Source organism: Trichechus manatus, unplaced genomic scaffold (assembly GCF_000243295.1).
Source record: "Trichechus manatus latirostris isolate Lorelei unplaced genomic scaffold, TriManLat1.0 scaffold00137, whole genome shotgun sequence".
In the NCBI taxonomy this organism is placed as follows: Eukaryota; Metazoa; Chordata; class Mammalia; order Sirenia; family Trichechidae; genus Trichechus; species Trichechus manatus.
In genome coordinates, this window is record NW_004444073.1 from 1,533,571 (window position 1) to 1,554,520 (window position 20,950).

Sequence of the window (20,950 nt, forward strand, 5' to 3'; positions counted from 1 at the left end):
CTTAGTCTTCAAAGTGACATCTTTGCTTTTCAATACTTGAAAGAGATCTTTTGCAGCAGATTCGCCCAGTGCAATGCATTGTTTGATTTCTTGACTGCTGCTTCCATGGGTGTTGATTGTGGATCCAAGTAAAATGAAATCCTTGACGACTTCAATCTTTTCGCCATTTGTCATGATTTTCAGAATACATGGTTCAAAATAGTAAAATTTTAAGAAACGATTTCCATGACAGAATGTGTAAAGCAGTTCAAATTTCAACTTGCAGTACTGAGTTCATTGACTAAACAAAACATACAGTCTCCTTATTTCCTGGGAATCTCAACTTCAATATTCCATGGCCTCTATAACTTCAATACAGTTATGTCACCTCCCCGTACGGACCAAGTCAGAGGGAAAACAGCTTGCCTAGATGAAGAGCAGGGATTGGCAAGGTTTGGCTGCGGCTCTTACAGACCACGCAGGCCCTTTGTTTTATCTTTAGAATGGGCATCTGTCACATCAACTCCAAACAGCCATATCTGAAAATGTCTCCATTTGTTCTCACAAACATGGTTTCTTTCTTTTTTTTTCCCCTTAGCTCACTAAGTGTTTGTTTTCTTTCTTTTTTTTTTTTTTTTTTAGAGCTATAAAAAAATCTGTGCCATTCAAAGATTCAGACTCAGACAAATACAGTGTTTTCCCGGTAAGTATCGTTAAAAATAGATAGTTATTCACTAAATATTGCCTAGCTTCCTACAAATTTATTTCCTTTAATAAGAAAAGATTGTATTTCATTTAACTGTGTTAACAGTGGTGTATGAACAATACACCATTTTAGGACATTTAAGAACTTTTTGGCATTATAATAATACAGGAAGCATCAAGGCGAATCTTAGGCCTAGACTGTTTTGTTTCCTGACCCATTCCCAGCTGGAATTCTCCATAGGGACTACAGTTAACTCGAATGGTCTTGTGAATTATTTTGGAAATTCTTAAACCCAAGCCTACTTTAACTTACTTTTTTAAAGTGTGTTCGTGTGTGTGTGTATGTGTGTGTGTGTGTGTGTGTGTGATTTAGAGCAATTAAATGTCAGTGTGTTCTCCATGAATGCAAATAAGCAAATAACATGTCACAAACTCCTGAAAAGTTTGGGTTCTCTCATATATTCTACCTGCAAATGGAGGAACTAAAAACCTTGTTTGACTATCTTGACTCTTACTTCTTTCAAATCGGTTAGGTCAAACATATACTGTAAATTCACATAATTAACCAGTTTGACTGGGGATTTATAAATCATCCAATAAAATGATTAATCATTTGCCCAAATAACCCAGTTGTTTCAGAGCCTGAGAGGATTGACAAGTAATAGTGGAATTTTAGGGAGTCGAGTAGTCCTGCTGTTTGTGGATGTGCACATAGATGCACACATGAATACACGCATACACACAAACAGCCCTGTGCACACACGCACACATGCATACACACATGAGCTCACGTGTGTGACATGCATGTTACATACGTGCATACACGTGTGTGTACATGCATGTACACTTACATACAGGCACACACCCGACGTCACACACACACACACACACACACACACACACATGCTCGCACATTCTACATATACGCACACGCTACCTCCTGTTATTAGACCCTGGTACTATGTTACATTTCCCCTCAGACAGCCTGCCCTACCATCTTAATCTTAATTTTCTTAGTGATCTTTAGCGTTCCTTGACTGTATTTGAATTAAAAACCGCAGATGTCAATACGACTCAGGCAGCTGTGATGGTCCTTCATTGTGGATGCATCAAAGCTGACCTGTGTTCCTCCGCGTATGTCTTCACTTTCAGACACTTCGGGGCTATCACTGGCGAGGGCGAGACTGCAATGACCACAGCAAGACGGCGTACCCGGGCAGAAGGTAACTTACTCCGCCGGCTCTCTGGGTTTGAAATCACCTTCTAAAAAGAAGGCAGGAGGTGTAATTTCTTCCCCTAGCCTAAGGTATTCTCATTTACAGAGAGAGGGAACCTCTACGTCCCGACTAAAGTAAAGCTCCGTGAAAAAAGAGCTGCGTTCGTGTATTCATTGTCCTGCACTAGTTCTACACACAGGATTGGGCCCAGAAATACTGGCCTCCTCCACCAGGAGTAAGGAGATGGCTCAGTGAAGGGAGAGCGTGACATGTTTTAGTCCTGGCTGGCGTTCAGCCAGTCACGTATCCGGCTTCAAAAAGTGGATGTGCCGACCTTCACCTAGGCTGTGACTACAGTGCCGAAGCATTAAATTAACCAGATGTTCGGGCATTTTAGAGGCCCAACTTTAACAGCTTCATCTATTTAAATAAAATAGACTGCAGCTGTGTTCATTATGTTTGTCAGCACCATTCCACAACAGTATAGTTCAGGAATAGGGTCAATCATGGAAAAGACTGGATTTGGTTCGGGGTTCCCAGCAAATATCCAAAACCAAGATTGATATCAAAGAGCGTTAAGTGAAGTCCTCTGTATGCCACGATGCACAAAAAAAGGACACCATTGTCTCTCAATGACACTTCGTGTAGCACTCACTCATTCATGCATTCATTCATTCATTTATTCATGAAACTAACATTCACTGAGTGACAAATGTATGCCAAAGACCAACGTCAATGTTTTCTTCTTAGGCCAGACAACTGGGATGCACATCAGGATTCAAACTGTAATGGCATTTGGGTAAGCAACTAAATTCAGATGTAACCCTGTTCTCTTTCCACTCGCCCCAAAAGCCGATTGCCTATTGGCTTTAGTCAGACCTAAGGAAGAAAATGGCAGCCTCAAGCAGCTCTTTTCTGCTGTTTGCAAGAGAGTACACAGGAAGAATACCAACAATGTAATGAGAGTTTGAGGCCCCTTTAAACCTTGTTTAAGGTCACCCATGTCTAATTCCTTTATTCTGTTTTGAATAGAGTGAAATTAAATGAGGAATGGTGTTAGCAAACTTTTACAGCAACCGGAACAACTGTTGGAGTAAATCACCTGCTGTCATCATCTTATTGCAGCCATTTTTCTATTTCATAAGCCTAGACAGGCAGAGAGGAAATCACCCTATAGTCATCTTACTACCTGCACTGCACGGCTTTACTGCTGATGTCCCAGTTCCCTATGAATAATGGATTTGCAGCTTCCAAGTAGAGAAAAAGGAAGAAAGGAGAAAAGCCTACTAAACACTTATCTGTGGACAGCAAAGGTGACAGATCCAAGTTTTGTGGGGTCTTAAGCTTATATGATTTGAGAGGTCTTTGTGAAGAAAACGGAGCCATGGTAGTGCAGTGGGTAAGTGATATAGCTGCTAACCAAAAGGTCGGCAGTTCAAATCCACCAGCTGCTCCTCAGAAACCCTATGGGGGAGCTCTCCTCTGTCCTCTAGGGTCACTATGAGTCGGAATTGACTCGCCGGCAATGGGTTAATGGGTTATGAAGAAAAAGAATACCAGATTACAAACACAAAATCCGGCATGAAAGTAAATGATTGTTTAGAATAATAAAAGAAATCCCAACAAATTACTGGAATCTCAGATATTCAGGCCCCTTTCTTTTGCAATCTCTTTACCACTTTACCAGAAATGCTTACATAGAAACATGTCCTGACAGCCATCTGGCTTCCTCTCCCACCTAGAACACTCTATAGCTCCCAGCCACTCCCAGCACTCACATGGGCTGGGGGTTATGCAAATGAGGGTCTCTGAAGCTTAAAATTCTACAACTTCAAGGTGAACTGCCTCTGAACAGTTGCCTCATTTGTTCTCTTTAATGAAGAGAGGGAAATTTTCATAAATATTTCCCTCTCTCCAGGACAGTGGTGCACCAGGCTTGCTCCAGCTGCCACTTACAGAGTGCATTCATGCCCCAGGGCCTCTGGGATATGGAGAGCATGACAGACTACTCCCCACCCTGCACCACCCACCGTATCCTCAGTGATGCTGCCTTTCCAGAGGAGGAGATGACATCTCCTCTAGAGCTGCAAGTGTCCGGACCCCCAAGGCAACTCCTGTTCTGACAAACCTAAGCTTAGTTGTCATGTGGGAGGGCAAAGAGGGCTTGATAAGTGTTTGAGGCTGCTGTCTTTGTTCCGTGGTCTCACCCCTGCCCCAGACCTGGCATGCCACCTCGCACGGGAAGAGCCAAGAAGAGACTGTGCTAGACCAATAGAGATCCACCATCAGCTCAGGGATGTGAGATGCAGAGCGTATCATCAGTAATGGGAGAGACACTTTCACACCTACCCCTTTCCACCGAAGGAGATGACTCACGACTCATAACCTCAGAAGGGACTTTATAAATATCTAGTCTAATATTTCCCAACAGTGTCCACAGAACCTCAGTGTTGAGTGTGATGTTAATAGGTATGAGAGGGAGGAGGTTCCATAGCCAAGTAAGTACTAGGTCAAATTAAGTTAAACAGCTTTCTGTACTTTCAGATTTCTTGGCATCTTTAATGTTTTAATGGGCACTGGGAGCCCTGGTGGCGCAGTGGTGAAGAGCTTGACTGCTAACCAAAAGGTCGGCAGTTCAAATCCACCAGCCACTCCTTGGAAACCCTATGGGGCTGTTCTACTCTGTCCTATAGGGTTGCTATGAGTTGGAATCGACCAACGGCAATGGATTTGTTTTGCTTTTGTTTTGCTTTGAGAGTCCCCAAGACCAGGAAAGTGAATACAGTGTTTCCAACATGTCTCTATTAAGCACTTTTGTCTTAAAATACTATTTATATCTATTATTACAATTATCTTATTATTGCTATTAATTTCCTTATATTTATTAATAAGTATTCATGTGTTATATTATTAACATCTATTATTAGCATTAACACTATCCATATCTCAGTGCTCTCTAGACCACAGTTTGGCAAACAACAACAACAAAAATAAGATTTTCAAGCTTTCCCTTAACACTATTCAAACTCTAGGGAGCTGTCCCGCTCCACTAATGGATTGCCTTAGCTTTAGGTGCTAAGAAGTCCCCTCAGCTGTAGTAACTTAGTCCCACTCACAGGCCCAACATGCTTCCGGGCTTCTCAAACTCAGCACCGTTGACATTTTGAGTCAGATATTTGTCGTGGGGATGCGGGGCTTTCTTATGAATTGTAGGATGTTTAGCAGCGTCCCTGGCATCTACCCACTACCCACCCTCTCCTCCCAGTCATGACAACCAAAATGTCCCCTGGACTGGGGGTGGAGGGCAAAATCACCCCTGGTAGAGAATCACTGCTCTAAAAACATCAATCCTTAGATAGTGAAGGCGTCAGGACCTTGTGTCACGGTCCTCAGTGCTCTGACCAGTGAGAGTCCCGACCTGGGCATCTCTCCCAGCACTCATTCCCTGCCCTGCACTCTCCGAAAGAGGCGGCCCAGTTTCTAGATCTCTCCTTATTCCTGTTCAGTTCCTTTCACGTCCACCTCACTAGCATGGAGTGTTACTATGTTAAATTAGGGGTTCAAGAGACTTCAAAGTGTTTTACCTACTGATTAGCTTTTACCCTTTTAAAGCCATTTGGGAAAAATTCATTGTGTCTCATAAATTTAAAAAACAAACTGTTAATCTCATCATTTCTCTTTTAAAGGGTATTGATCCAAAAGATGGAATTCCATATGAGAAGAAATTCTGTGAAGGTATGACTTGTAAGAGTCAGCGTGCTTATTACCATAGAATGAATATTCCTTCCTAGTGGGATTCAAATTGAAGTGGACAGGCTGCCCAAGTGAGGAAGTGCCTGATGCTAGAACTTTCTTTAAATTGACCAGTTTACATTTATTTTTGTGACAGATCAAAGAAAGACCTGAAAAAGACGTAGGAAAGGGAGGCAGAATCTAGAAAAAGCAAAACTGAATTTGTTTAATTGACTTTTATTTGGGGATTGGAAATTTTAATGATTGCGTTAGGAAAGGCTGCAGGATGGATAACAGGGTAACAGAAATCCAGCACTTCTCCAAATAAGAAAGCGAGTAGAGGCGATAACTGAAATTTTTAATCTGGAATTTTAATTTCCTTCTCAATACACTAGAAGATCAGACCCCCTGGGCTTGTACCAATGGGTCCTATGTCAACTCTGCTAAAGATGCATGTCTGAGTGACTTGAGGGAGATCTCCAAGCCATAACCACTGGGGTGAAATAACTATGGAAAGAGCTTTGTACTTAAACGCCCAAATGCCACAGACATCTAGGCCACCAGTACTGTTAGAAGAAACCTACCACTATCCACACATTACTGAAAACACACTCCAGTAATGCCCAAAGTCTTAAACAAGACCCTAAGGTAACAGCATACCATAGGTATTTTATGTTTAGGCAATGCCTTTCTCTAACATTTGGAAACATTTCATTCATTCACTCAACAGGTATTTCCTGGATACCTATTCCTACTGTGTGCCTAGGGCTCTCCTTGCCACTGAGTTTTCATGGGCAAAAAAGATACAGTCATGACCCTCAATAAACTTAAAGTCTAATTGTCTTTAAGTTCTTAGAGGGGCACGAAGGGGGGATAGAAACTGTAAAGAATCAAACATATTTATGCAGTTGAGAAATACTTGTTGGAGGAATGAATGAACAAATGAATCCGGATCTAGGTGAAACGCTGATGTGAGGTTCTGGGGTCACTGTGGGAAGCGTCTTAGATTCCCCTTCATCCTGGCCCATTGTGCCCTCCTGGATGTCCAAGGCCTTCCCAGTCCCTATTTTATGTGGCCTAGTGCTGGCTGCCATGGGGCCCAGGATAGGGAGCTACTGTAGTGAGGCTGGGTGACCCTCCAGCATGACTTGGGGTGGGGGAGTTGGAGACAGAGAAAGAGGATCCCCTCTCTGACTCTTGGAAGTATTGATAGATTCTTCCAGAATCTTAAGCGATTGGGAAGAGTATCTCTGTAGGTAAGTGATTTGTGTAGCTGGGCCTCAGAAACAGATTAAACATACATACATACAGGGCTGCATGGAAACCTTGATATTTCTATCTCCCATTAATCAGCTGAATCGTCCATCCATTGCTTTTACATATATGGATTAATGACTTTAAAAGACGATAACGTCTCTGAAAAATAAAAATTGCTTCCTGAAACCCCGAGAGTATGGCCCCCGGACACCCTTTTAGCTCAGTGGTGAAGCCTGCCGAAGTTCACCGTTCAGCGGGGGATTGGACAGCATCATAAAACAAAACAGGACTAATGAGGCACAGCAGTCCAGGGACAAGGACTAGAAGGCAGGAGGGGACAGGAAAACTGGTGATAGGGAACCCAAGGTTGAGAAGGGACAGCGTTAACAGGTCATGGGGTTGTTAACCATTGTCATAGGGCAATATGTGTACTAACTGTTTAATGAAAAACTATTTGTTCTGCAAACCTTCATCTAAGGTTAAAAAAAAAAAAAAAGAATTATCTATGTAAGAGCAAATTGACAACAGCAATTTAAAAGGTTTGATGGGAAGCCTGGGGACAGTGAGTTGAAGATAATGGTGATGGAATAATTTGGAAAAGGATAGTGAGAATAGCAGCACAACTGGAAGAATGTAATTGATGTCACTGAATTGTACATGCAGAAACTTTCAAAATGGTGTAACTTTGGCTATGTATATTTTCACCAAAAAAAGGTCCTCAAGGTCGAGAAGGGAGAGTATTGACATGTTGTGGGGTTGTTAACCAATGTCATAAAACAATATGTGTATCGATTGTTTAATGAGAAACTATTTGTTCTGTAAACCTTCATCTAAAGTACATTAAAAAAATTTTAAAAAAAAAATTGCTCCATGAGATCAAGTCTTAAGGTGAATTGAAACAGAAATGGGTGTGTTTTCCAAGAAAACAATTTCCAGAACCGAAACATAGGGCATATTTCTGAGTTCAGATGGAATTTCGATTCACTTATTCATCCATCATTCACTCAGGATGCTGTACGGCAGTTTGTTTTGTGCTGAGCTGGGACACACATCTGCATCTGCAGAGCTTAGCCAGCAGTTCTGATGGCCTAGAAATCTCATCCAGCTCCTAAATGCTATGCCCCTCACTCTCCAGCACACAAACAGCAGCTATGCATCACTGTTAGGATGTTCTGAGTTTGCAATGCACACCGGGGTATCTGCTCTCATAACTAGCCAGCCTGGAGGCTCCAGACAACTTGAGCGCATAAATAATGTGAATAAATTGTCCACCTAGGTTCACAGCCCAGGGGAATCATTTTGCTGGGAGACTCAGCTGGGGCTCATTTCCACATCGCTCCCGAATGGATCACAGCGTTGCAGATATCTTTGGTAAGTAATTTTGGCAGTAATCATTCTCGGATGTGCTGGCCTTTGTGTTTCCCCTTGCTCTCTCTTTAAATGGGATGCCAACTCAAAACAGGTGCAAATTTTCCTACTCAGCAAAATCTGCCAAGAAAGGCGCGTCCACAGCCATTCCAGTTCTAGGCAAACGGGGCACGGGGTTTCTCCTACTCATGCTTCTGAACCTCAGTTCGTCTCCTGCTGCCAGGAGCCCTGAAAATCACAGGTGGGAGCAAGAAGAAAGTGGCGCACAGAGAGTATACAGGACCATCAGACTGCCTTCCCCCTGGAGGTCAGGCATGGGCGCTTTGGGGCCTCTCTGGCTAGCTTTTTGTCTGAGCAAGCCAAAAGAGGATAGGTAGCCAGGCTGCTCAGCTCCTGGTGGCCACTGCAGCTGCTCCACAGAAGGGCTTCAGGGGACAGGCCAGCCTGCCTTCCGTTCCTGAAGAGTGGCAAGACTGTCCTGGAGATTTTTTTTTTAATTAAAAACACGAAGAAGCACACCTAGGTATCTATGCAGAAGAATTAAAAACAGAGGCTCAAATAGTTACGTGTGTACCAGTCTTCATTGCAGCACTATTCACAGTAGTCAAAAGGGAGAAACAACCTAAGTGTCCATCAACAGATAATGGATAAACAAAATGTGGTATATTCACACCAAAAAATACTAGTTGCCATGGAGTTGATTCCAACTCATAGCAACCCCATGTGTTGCAGAGTAGAATTGTTCTATAGGGTTTTCTTGGCAGATTGTCAGGCCTTTCTTCCACGGCACCACTGGGTGGGTTTGAACTGCCAACCTTTAAATTAACAGCCAAGTGCAAACTGTTTGTGCCACCCGGCCATAAAGAAAAATGAAGTTCTGATACATGCTGTGGCATGGATAGATCTCGAAAACATCGTGCTCGGTGAAATAAGTCACACCCGTTAACCCAGTGCCATCGAGTTGATTCCGACTCATAGCGACCCTAAAGGACAGAGTATAACTGCCCCATAGGGTTTCCAAGGAGCAGCTGGTGGATTCGAACTGCTGACCTTTTTCGTTAGCAGCCAAATTCTTAACCACTGTGCAACAGAAGGACAAATATTGTATGGCCTCACTTATATGAAGTATCTAGAATAGGCAAATGCATACAGACCGAAGTCCATTAGTGGTTACCAGAAGCTGGGAGGAAGAGGGAACGAGGATTGATTGCTTAAGGGGCACTGAGTTTCTGTCTGGGGTAATGAATGCTCTTTGGAACTAAATACTGAGTTACACAGCACGGTGAATGTAATTAATGTCGCTGAATTGTGCACTTAAAAATGGTTAAAATGGCAAATGTTATATGTATTTTACCACAATTAAAAAAATTAAAAACCAAACATGAAGAAGGCCATGAGGCAGAGTTGCAAACCCAGAGAGACTGAGAAGGCAAGACAAGGGAAACCAGCATTTGCTGGCTTCATAGCAGGCATCAGGCACTACAAGAGAGATTTACGTGTGTTACTCAGATGAATGAGTCATGAATATGGGGTAGAAATAGGATTACGACTCCTTACATTTCCAGTTCATCACTTCAGCACCCACATGCCGGGTTGTCAGGAGGCCCATTATCTCCCTAGTGGCACAGTGGTTAAGAGCTCGTCTGCTAACCAAAAGGTCAGCAGTTCAAATCCATCAGCTGCTGCTTCGAAATCCTATGAGTCAGCTCTACTCTGTCCTATATGGTCGCTATGAGTTGGAATTGACGGCCACGGGTTTTTTGTTTGTTTGTTTTCATTATCGTCTTCTTGAATTGTGCAAACACCTGGGGAAATTATGTGATAAAAGGATGTGGGGGGGGGGTACAAGGAAGGGTGTCTGAACCCAGCAGGGGACACAGTGGTGTCAGATCCACCATCTCCAGGTGTTGACTGCGATGGCCACTGACTGTCCAGGGCCAGCTACGTAATTGGCAGGCCCAGTGCAAAGTGCAAGTGCAGGACTCTTGTTCAAAATGCAGGGGAAGGGCTCCATTACAGGTACTAAAATATAAGGCTTTTTTCCTTTCTCCTGCAGTCTCTCTCTCCACTTATCGTGGTGTTTTTCATTTGCTATTTAATGCCATTCTAAAAGAAATAAGAAAAATTTTTAATTATTAGCATGAATTTTATGTTCATCTTTATACTGTGCAATGCTAGTTTTAAATGGAAACATAAAAAGATTTAACTCCTGTGGAATCCCCAAAATTACACAGTTCGTCTACAGTAGCTTGTGCCTGGGGGGTGCTTTGTGCCGATCAGAAACAAAGGTAAGCTAGACTAGGGAGGTTGGAAGAAGGAAGAGAGGGAGGGGCAAGGCACAGGCAAGGGGATACCAAGGGCAAGTGAGGACCCTCGCAGACACTTGGGCTTCTACCCTGAGACCCTCTGGGCTCCTCCTCCACCAGCCACCAGGTCTACGCTCCCTGGGGGTGGCAGAGACAGGCTCTGGGGATCCAGCCAACATCTCCTCTACCCAGGGAGCCTCAACCTGTGGCAGACAGGTGACTCCCAGGGGCCTCTAAACCTCTGCACTGGGACATGCTAGGTACTTGGATCAGGCATGGGGCTCACCTCTATCACCCACCAGATACCAGTGCTGCCAGCCCTGCAAGGGACAGCTGCCTCCACAATGACCCCAGCCCTCCCTGTGCCTGTGCCCAGGCTCCTGTCAGGGTGGAAGGAGACATAGAAACACAGGCCTCCCCCCATCTACACCGTCCAGTCACCACCTGGCTGGGGGATGCAGTGAGTAGCCAAGAACCTGCCCCGGGGGGCAGCAGGAGGAAAGATGGAATGATGTGAGCCGTGTGAGCAGAGGCTCAAACTCCTCCATGTGCACACTCACACACACATGCACACACACCACACACACGTGCCATTATCCCATTGCACTTTACTCATATAACACAAAGAGACGATTAAGAATTTCAAGACAGGACAGCAGAGCATTAAACCAAGTTCAGGGCCCTTCTGAGCGCAGGGGTTGCACCTCCATGAAGTGGCCCTGGCCGTGTCTGACCCAGCAGTTCCAGCAGTCCCTCATGGTTGACACTCCTGGATAACACTTGGCTTCAAACAATGGGATCAGAAGTGTGCGGGCATTGCCATCACGAGCTCATACCAAGAGCCACCTTGTCCATTCGTTTAGGGGATGGTGCCCCTGCTCAGAGGACAGGAAACTTTGGCACAAAAGTCGTTCTGTTGTCATACAAGCACCCTGGGTTCTTCCCTTTTCTTCTCCTAGAAAGCTGAAGTTCTGACCCAGAGAAAGAAAACTCCAGAAATTATAAACTTTGACCTCTTGTTCCCAGACTAAAGGAATTGAACATGAACCCAAGCACTTTCTAACTGAACCTCTCCCAAGTCCCCAAAACTGGACAAACCCTTTGTAAGGATGAGCAAGGAGAGAAGCCTATCTGGATATATAAAACCTCTCAGGAGCTATAAAAAGAATGCCGTTATGAAAAAAAAAAAAAGCTTGCTGTAGGAAAAAGGGCAGCATTTTGGAAATATTAAATTCAGTTTCTCAACAGTAGTTGAGAGGAGATTGCAACCATGAAAAAGGAAAACTCAGAGAGCAGGGAAGACTACTTTTAGATGAAACCATAATTCATCCAGAAGTGAAACCATAATGACCCAAAGCAAAACTGCAACAGAAGTACTGACTAGCAAATCAGACAATGCCAAACACAGGCCGAGCGGACCAACAGGCCTGCCAGGGAAATTCTGAAACTCAGGAGAGGGCAATATGTGAAAATCAAGAGTGAATAAATGAGGAATGGACACCTCAGAACAAGCAACTATCCAAGACCTAAAGGGCAGCATTTGCCCAAAAGCAAAGCTCAGAAGGATGGTAGGGGCAGGAAAGCTGGGCAAATCTACACGGGGAACCCAGGGAGGAAGAGGGGAGGGTGCTGACACATTCAGGGGTTTGCAACCAATGTCACGAAACAAGCCATGTATAAATTGTTGATTGCAAAACTAATGTGCTCTGTAAACTTTCACAGAAACCACAATAAAAAGTTAAAAAAAAAAAAAAAAAAGAAGTGAAAAGATGAGAGGCAAGCAGGGTAGGTCCTGGAGATTGACTAGGAATCCCAGAAAAATGGAAAATACCAGGCAAAGAGGGAAAAAAAAAAATGCAAACCCGTTGCCATCAAGTTGATTCTGACTCATAGCGACCCTATAGGACAGAGTAGAACTTCCCCATAGAGTTTCCAAGGGGCGCCTGGTGGATATGAACTGTTAACCTTTTGGTTAGCAGCCACAGCTCTTAATCACTACACCACCAGGGTTTCTGTGGCAAAGAAAAAGCAATGACCAAATAAATAATAAAAGATAATTAGAAAAATTATATTCAGTCCAAAACCCCACAGAGCACCAGGCCGAAGTATAAAATAGACTCTCTGCTTGTCATGTCCCGCCTTTTCTTTTTTATTCCAAGGATTAAAAAAAAAAACTTAGACTCACTCTGCCTAACAAACAAACCAACAACCAAGGTTCATAAACCTGATGTTGTTGAGTCAATTCCAACTTATGGCGACCCCAGTCCACATTACAGAGTAGAACAGCTCCATAGAGTTATCTTGGCTGTAATCTTTATGGAAGTAGATCATCAGGCCTTTCCTCCACAGCACTGCTGATGCGTTCAAACCACCAACCTTCAGGTTAGCAGCTGATTGCAAACCGCTTGTGCCACCTAGGGACCATAACGAAGATATGTACTAGGTGGGAAAATCTATTTGGCATCAGACTTATCCATCAACACCAAATTTCAGAAGACAGTGGAACAGCCCCTGTAGAGTTTTGAGGAGGTTGTGTCAAAAATGCTCTCTCTGCCAAGTTATTGTTCTCACACAAGGGCAGCAAAAACTTACTCTTTGTCATTCAGGGACTCAGAAAGCACACCAGACATATGTCTTCCTGGGGAAAAAAAATCATTTTAAGAAGTATTCCAGCCTCTCTCAGCATGGTATTATAAGAGGAAGCCAAAAAAATTTTTCAAATATATGCAATGTCAAAAAATTTCCTAAAACTAAAATGCAAATGAAAACTAGAATAATATTTATCACAAAGAAGTACAAGATTTAAATCCTCTAGTAATAAACAGGAGCCCTGGTGGTGCAGTGGTTAAGTATTTGACTACTAACCAAAAGTCAGCAGTTCAAATCCACCTGTGGGGTGGTTCTACTCTGCCCTATAGGGTCGCTATGAGTCAGAATCGACTCGACAGCGAAGAGTTTTGGGTCTTTTTTTGAGTAATAAAGAGTTGTTGCATATCAGCAGGTCCCTGGGTGGTGCAAACGGTTTGCACTCCATTACTAACCAAAAGGTTGGTGGTTCAAACCCACCCAGCAGCCCCTCTGAAGAAAGGCCTGGCGATCTGCTTGGGCTTGCCATGGCAGTGAGTTTGGGTTTGGGGCTTGCGTGTCAATTAAAAAATACAATTTAATTTTTTAATGGCCAGGAATATGACCCATAAATATAAAAGCAGTTTCAACCTCAATAGTAATCAAAGAAACACAAATTAAAACAACAATGCAATACCATTTATCATCCATAAAATAGACAAAGTTTAAAGAGAGATAAAGGCCCCTTTTATCAAGAATATGGTGATACAGCCATGTTCATTCACTGCCAGTGAGAGTTTAAATTGCTAGAACTTGTGTGAAAGGCAATCTGGCAATATGTATAAAGCAACATTAAGATGTTTACGATTTTAACCAGTAATTCCATACCTGGAAATTTACCTTTAAAAATGATCATTTGCTCAAGGATGTATGTACGTGAACTTCATCAGAGTTTTGCTCATTTACATGAGCAAAAATGAGAAAATTAATTAAAAATCAAAAAATAGGGGGTTATATATGCTTTCAGAGGACATCAAGGTTAATTGGCATAACAAAGCTTATTAAGAAAATGTTCTGCATCCTACTTTGGTGAGTGGCGTCTGGGGTCTTGAAAGCTTGCAAGCAGCCATCTAAGATGCATCAATTGGTCCCAACCACCTGGAGTAAAGGAGAATGAAGAATACCAAAGACACAAGGAAAGTAGTAGCCCAAGAGGCAGAAAGGGCCACATAAACCAGAGACTTCATCAGCCTGAGACCAGAAGAACTAGATGATGCCCGGCTACCACCAATAACCACCCTGACAGGGAACACAACAGAGAGTCCCTGATGGAGCAGCAGAAAGATGGGGTGCAGAACTCAAATTCTAGTAGGAAGACCAGACTTAATGGTCTGAGACTGGAGGAACCCCGGAAAGCATGGCCCCTGGATTCCCTATCAGCCCAGAACTAAAACAATTTCCAAGGCCAACTCTTCAGACAGGGATTGGACTGGACTATGGGACATAAATTGATACTCTTGAGGAGTATGCCTCTTAGCTCAAGGTGATACAAGAGACTAATCGGTCAGCCTCTGTCAGGAGGTGAGATGGGAAGGCAAAGAGGGTTAGGAGCTGGTTGACTGGACATGGGGAATCAGGGACGGAAAGGAGGAGTGTGCTGTTGCAGAATGGGGTGAGCAATTAGGGTCACATAACAATGTATGTATAAAATTTTTTATGGGAGACTAACTTGAAATGTAAACTTCATTTAGACTACAACAATAAAAAAGAAAGAAAGAAAATAGGGGGTTATAGATGTAAAAAAAAATTACATCCAAACAATGACATATTATACAGCCATTAGTATACATATTGGAGCCCTGGTGGTGCAGTGGTTAAGAGCACGGATGCTAACCAAAAGGTTGGCGATTGGAATCCACCAGCTGCTCCCTGGAAACACTATGGGGTGGTTCTACTCTGTACTATAGCGTTGCTATGAGTCAGAATCGACTAGACTGCAACGGGTTTGGTTTGGTTTTTGGTAGTATACATATTATTGGCAAGATATGTTTATGATAATTTCTTAGGGGACAAAGGCAGGTTACAAAATAGTAAGAATGTATAAAATTTTGTGACTAAATACATGTATCTGTGTGCAAATGAAAATATTTGGAAAGTTACAGAACAATGAGTCGGAATCAACTCAACAGCAATGGTTTTTTTATAGACTAATAGGTTAACCCTGGTAATCTTTGAATGCTGTAAGTATAGATAACTTTGTTTTTCTAATTTTCCTACAAAGAATTTGTATTATGTGCATACCAAATATTGTAATACAAGATTTGGGGGATTTGTTTGCTCTATTTTAAGCAAATAGCTAAGGAAACCAAATCATTAGATTACTTTACTTAGTCTTTGTAAAAGTCCTCTGAGGTGACTGTTATTACAACATACCCTCATTTTATAGACAGGTACTGAGAAAGGTTGAGTAGACTGCCCAAGGTCACACAGCTATTAGGTGGCAGAATCACTTCCTGTCTCTGTCATCTTAAACAAGTCACTTTGCCTCCCTGGCCTCAGTTTCCTTTCCTGTCACTGATAATAGTAATAATCTCACGCAAGGCCATGGTGCTTCAGTGAGCTAATAGATGTTAATGGTTTGTAATCATATGTCGGATTGAAAGCGGACACAAGTAAATTTACACACAGCTCACACAGTGCAGGGACTGGTCAATGTCTGTCTTAGTTTCCTGCAGCTGCCATAACAAAATATAACAGAGTGGGTGGCTTTAAAGAACAGAAGTTTATTGTCTCACAGTTCTGGAGGCTAGGAGTCTGAGTTCAGAGCATCAGCTGGGCTATGTTCTCTCTCTGTCCACTCTAGGGGAAGATCCTTCCTTGTCGGCAGACCCAGATTTTTCTTGACATTTCTTGGCATTTCTTGGCGTTCCTTGGCGTTCCTTAACTTATACACGGATCCTCACATGACGTCTTTCCCCTATGTGTGACTGTTTCTGTGTCTGTTGTCCCCTTTTCTGAGACACCATGCAGAAGGGATTAGGATTAGGATCTGCCCTACTCCAGTATAATCTCATTTAATTTAATTGATAACAAGAGAAAAACCCTATTACCAAACAAGGTCGAATTCACAAGTGCAGGAGTTAGGCCTTCAGTATGTCTTTTAGTGGGGGACATAATTCAATCCATAACAATGTCCATGTGCTTGTCCTTCCTGTCCCCACGTCTGGGCCTCCAGAAGCTAAGGTGAGGTCCCTCTTCTTACACCCTGAGGCCCACTTAAGGTTCTCCTGGAGAGGACAGCCTCTCCCTGACCCTCACCGAGGCGGCAGCTTGCTCTAAGTCTCTGGGGATGAGAAGACATTGCTGAGTAAAAATCACTCCAGCAAGCCCAGCAGCAGGCCCCATTCTCAGAGACCTGACAATTAAAATTTGGATTGTAATATTTTTCACCCACTATTTGCAACAATGAACTGATTGAAATACTGCAGATTAGCATTTGTTGGTTTGGGTTTGGGTTATTCCCTCCTCCCACTTTTTGGCAGTAGTTTTGAGATATGACTGTGAGAATGGCAATGATGATGTAGGGCTGATGAGGAACACAAATCGGGCATAATGGTAATTGGGACTCACTAGTCTTATCAGTATGGTAATAATGCTATAATGGCAGGGGCAACACTGCAGTTTAGTGTCACTTTATTATCAGTTTTAAGTCTCCGATGTTCTGGGGTTCTTAGAATGTCACTACAGGTTAACATTCCTCTCCAGGCTAGAAATAACCACAGTCCCTCCCAGCCTAGTAACACTTCTATGGGATACCATTTGGTAAGAATGGAAGATGGGACAAGAAAAATAAGAGAAATATTTTTCTTAGAAAGATGACATTGAAAATGAAGCTTTATCACCAAGTTATTGTCAAAATAATGCTGTAACAAACCACCCCAAAACCCAATGACTTAAAACCACCACCATTTATTCTCACTCACAGATCTGTGGGTTGGCTGGGGGTCAGCTGATCTAGACTGGGCTCTGTTGGTTTTGGCTACAAGCGGTGGGTAGGGTTGGAGTCAGCTCCATGTGTATACCATTTTTCTTGGACAAGCAACCTTTCCAGGGTGTGCTTTCCTCAAGGTGGTGAAAAAAGTGCAAAAGGGCAAGTCCCCTACACAAGCACATTTGCTGTGTCATGTCCACCATCAGCCCACGGGTCAAAGCAAGTCACATGGCCCCACTCAATATCAGTGGGGAGGAAAGTATATCTGCCCACAGTGAGAGAGGGAAGAAGAGTGAATATTTGCTTTATTGCTTTTATCTAATTATAAAAGTTAAATATGCAATGGGGAAAAATAAGGAAATATAGAAATTACTGAGAAATCATTTTTAAAAAACCCTTAATCTATGACCCAAGGAGATAATTTTTAACATTTTGGATTATCAGATTTGTTTTTGAAACATGCTTTTTGTTGAAAAAAAGAAGATGTAAAATCAATTTTAGAGTCAGTTTTGAGAAGTAAAAAAAGAAAAATCCCCACTCTAAATTTTTTCCAGATTTTTCCACTCTTTGCCAGCACTCCATGCCCACTATGTATATATGTATGTGTATGTGTGTGTGCGTGTGTATATATATAGTGTGTGTGTGTGTATGTATATAATGTAGCCACAGGAATATCAAGTATGCAATTGTGGATTCTCCTTTTTTTAATTAGTACTAATCATACTCATTTTTAAACATTGCTACTTAGTCTTTATACTTATCATTTTTATTGATGATCAATAGTATCCATTTTAGTGGACATGCCATAATCTACTAAATCATTAACCTACTACTGGATATTCAGTTGTTTCATTGCTTCATTTTTTGGCTATTATGGATCATGCTCCTTTTAAAAGGCTTCCAATTTGTAAAAGTTATTATAATAGAATCTCCTCATTTGTACTGAGAGTCAGCCAAGGTAAGAATAGCATGCCGAGCAGATATCCATGAGGTATGTAGTGCTCGATGTCTCATGTTTCTGTTTGACTTTTAATGCTTTGTGGCAAGCAAAAAACAAAGCATCAGCTGTATCTTATGCTAAAATTCTAGAGTCACATCTCAGCAGGACAAGCAGCAGAGCACTATTCCTGCATTGGTTAATTCAACAAATATTAACCCAGACTTACTGTGTGCCAAGCCCTAGGACAGTTGCTAACGACACAGTGGTGAAGAGGATGGAAAGGACCCAGGTCCTCATAGAGCAGGGAGATTCAGATGAGCAAATGGGCAATCTGGAGTGATAAATGCTGTGATGTGGTCACACCACCCAAGCTGGAGGGAAGGCTTCCTGAGGGAAGAGATGGGTAAGTCTAAAGTGGAAGAAAGAGTTGGAGGCACTCAGGTCCTAGCAGACCAAGGAAGGAGTGTCCTAGCAGAAGCAAGAGCACTTGCACAGGCTCAGAGTCAGAAAGATGAGCATTCTAGAGAAGAAATTCAGTGTGGCTGAACTGAAATGCATCAGGAGACGGTGGGAAATGTAAGAGAAGAAACTAGACAGGTACACAGAAGCAGAATCTCAAAAGGCCTTGAAGCCATCTTAAAGAATCTGGAGTTTATCTTGAAGGCAATAGGGATCTAATTGAGGGGTGTTTAGCTGAGAAATGACAGCAGTCAGATTTGAATTTTAGAAAGATCACTCTGGTTTCAATAGGCAGGATGGATTAGATGGGGGTTGGGAGGAACCCAGCAAGCAGAGCAACAAGGAGGTTGTTATCATTCCTACCCAAAAAAGTATCCTACTAGGAAACAGACTGTGGGGAAGGAAAGAAATGGGTAAACTCACAAGTTATCTAGAATCAACAGTGGCTTGTATTTTTCTCACACCATCTCTGTCCTGCGCAGCCCAGTTCTGGAAGAGACCACCTTCCTCCAGCCTGATATCTCACCAGGCTTGACTTGACTGAGGGCTGTTTCGTGGTATGTTGGGTTTGGAGGATGCTGCCTGGACTTCATGCCCCAACTGCAAATCTGCTCCGCAGAGTTTCAGCCAGCCTTTGGAGGCTCTACTAAAAGAGGCAGGTCCCCTAAGAAACTTCTAGGAGGCATGCCCCTGGTGCTTCTGGTCCCTCTGCACGATGCTTCCCTCAACCACCACTGATAGTTATGATGAACACAAAATTTATGTTGAAACTGAACTCTTTGAGAGGAAAGGGACCACTACTGATAACTATGCCATGATAATAGGCATTAACCTGGACTACCCAAGACCAATGAGGATGTATGATGACTCGACTAATAGCAAGAGAGTCACTTGTCAAGCTGACCCCACGAATCAGGAGCAGACCCCAAAGGAGAATGGCAAGGCCCTAAGTTACCTGTAGATAGAATAATCTTGGGCTTAAAATTAGACAAATCCTGGCTTAGCCACTTATAGTTACTCCTCCCCTCTGAGTTTTCATTTCCTCAGCTATAAAATATAATGATGACTTCCTCATCAGAAACGTGGGGTGATTTTTATAACACTGTGTTAAAAATCGGGCCAATGCTACCTAAGTTTTAGCTGAGATAATATGGGTCAACTACTCCCATTTTCCAGAGTGAATTGTTAGACTTCAGTAGGACCTGCAGAAGAAGAGAGTGAAAACCAGTTGTGCAACCTGTAGCTTTACTCCTACCTCCAGGGTCTAAAAGAGTTAGGCTGGGAATGAGTGGTGGCAGCATGGAAGAGGGGAAGGGTAGGAATGGATGCTTCCCCCTCACCATAAGGAGGCCGCTGAGAGACCTGGATAGGTGTTTCAGAGAGGCTGGGTCAAGAGCACTGGTTAGGAATGTAAGGGGGTGCCTGAGGCAGCAGGACAGAAAGGGTGTGTGCCCAGGGGCAAGGATGTGAACCCCAGGAAGGAGAACCAGCCTAGGGCCATTTAAAGTCCTCCAGATCTTGATCTCAACAGAGGGGATAACCTCCGAGTGACCAGGGGCTGAAACAGGAAACCGAACTGACTGTGGGGGCTGAGAACACATCAACTACAGCATGGGCAGGTCAGTCAAGTGCTTCTAGCAGGGCTAGTCAAGTGCTTCTAGCAGGGCTTCTCAAGAGCCCCACGAAAGCACGTTCCAGAGAGAGTCAGCTCTGAACGTCTGCCCAGCCAGAGGAAATCACCAGATTCCACCTCTTCTCTCTCCATCCCTCCCTGAAGGGTCGGAAGCCTCAGCCAGCAAGTGGAAGCATGAGCTGGCAAAGCAGAGAGAGGAAGCAGACCATGATTCCCCTCTCTTGATCCAGATGACTGGCCTTAAGCCAGGGGGAAGCGAGGAGTTTTTGCATTAAATTACGAGGCCTGGACTGCTAGAACTGGGCATTTTATATTCTGAAATGGAATTCAGCTTAACCAGGGAATTCATATTATCTGAGAATGAACACAAGCATGGTAGGGCTGGCCTGAATTTTCTTCCAGGGGCAAAGGAAGAATTGGCGTCACAGGTTGAGTGGGCAGTGGGGAAAGGAGTGGAGTTGTTTTCTTATTTCGCCTTACAAGTACTGCTTGTTTAACATGTTAGTTAAAGCCTTAATACACCTGCAAGATAATAGAGGCTCGGTAAACAATAGTTCTCATCTCTCTGTGGGTTCTGATCATTCTGAGTGGTGCTCGACAGCAGTGTCTCATTACTGAGGAGCAGTTCTCAAACTTCTTGATCTCAGGTTCCATTTGCACTCTTAAAAAGCAGTGAGGACGGGAAATCTGGGGTGGAAAGGAGTGTGCTGTCACAGTATAGGGAGAGCAATTAGGGTCACATAACAATGTATGTATAAATTTTTGTATGAGAGACTAACTTGAATTGTAAACTTTCAC

At 43.1% G+C, this 20,950-nt stretch overlaps 1 protein-coding gene across 2 annotated transcripts in view; it reads left to right on the forward strand.

Annotated features, from left to right (window-relative positions):
* Positions 1–20,950, forward strand: part of AOAH (acyloxyacyl hydrolase) — a 240,538-nt gene that overhangs the window by 103,316 nt on the left and 116,272 nt on the right. For both annotated transcript variants that reach the window (XM_004385300.2, XM_023739575.1), the window contains 5 exons: positions 622–682; positions 1,837–1,907; positions 2,652–2,700; positions 5,588–5,636; positions 8,167–8,261. In XM_004385300.2, the coding sequence (XP_004385357.1) occupies positions 622–682; positions 1,837–1,907; positions 2,652–2,700; positions 5,588–5,636; positions 8,167–8,261 (325 nt within the window). The remainder of the gene's footprint in view (positions 1–621; positions 683–1,836; positions 1,908–2,651; positions 2,701–5,587; positions 5,637–8,166; positions 8,262–20,950) is intronic.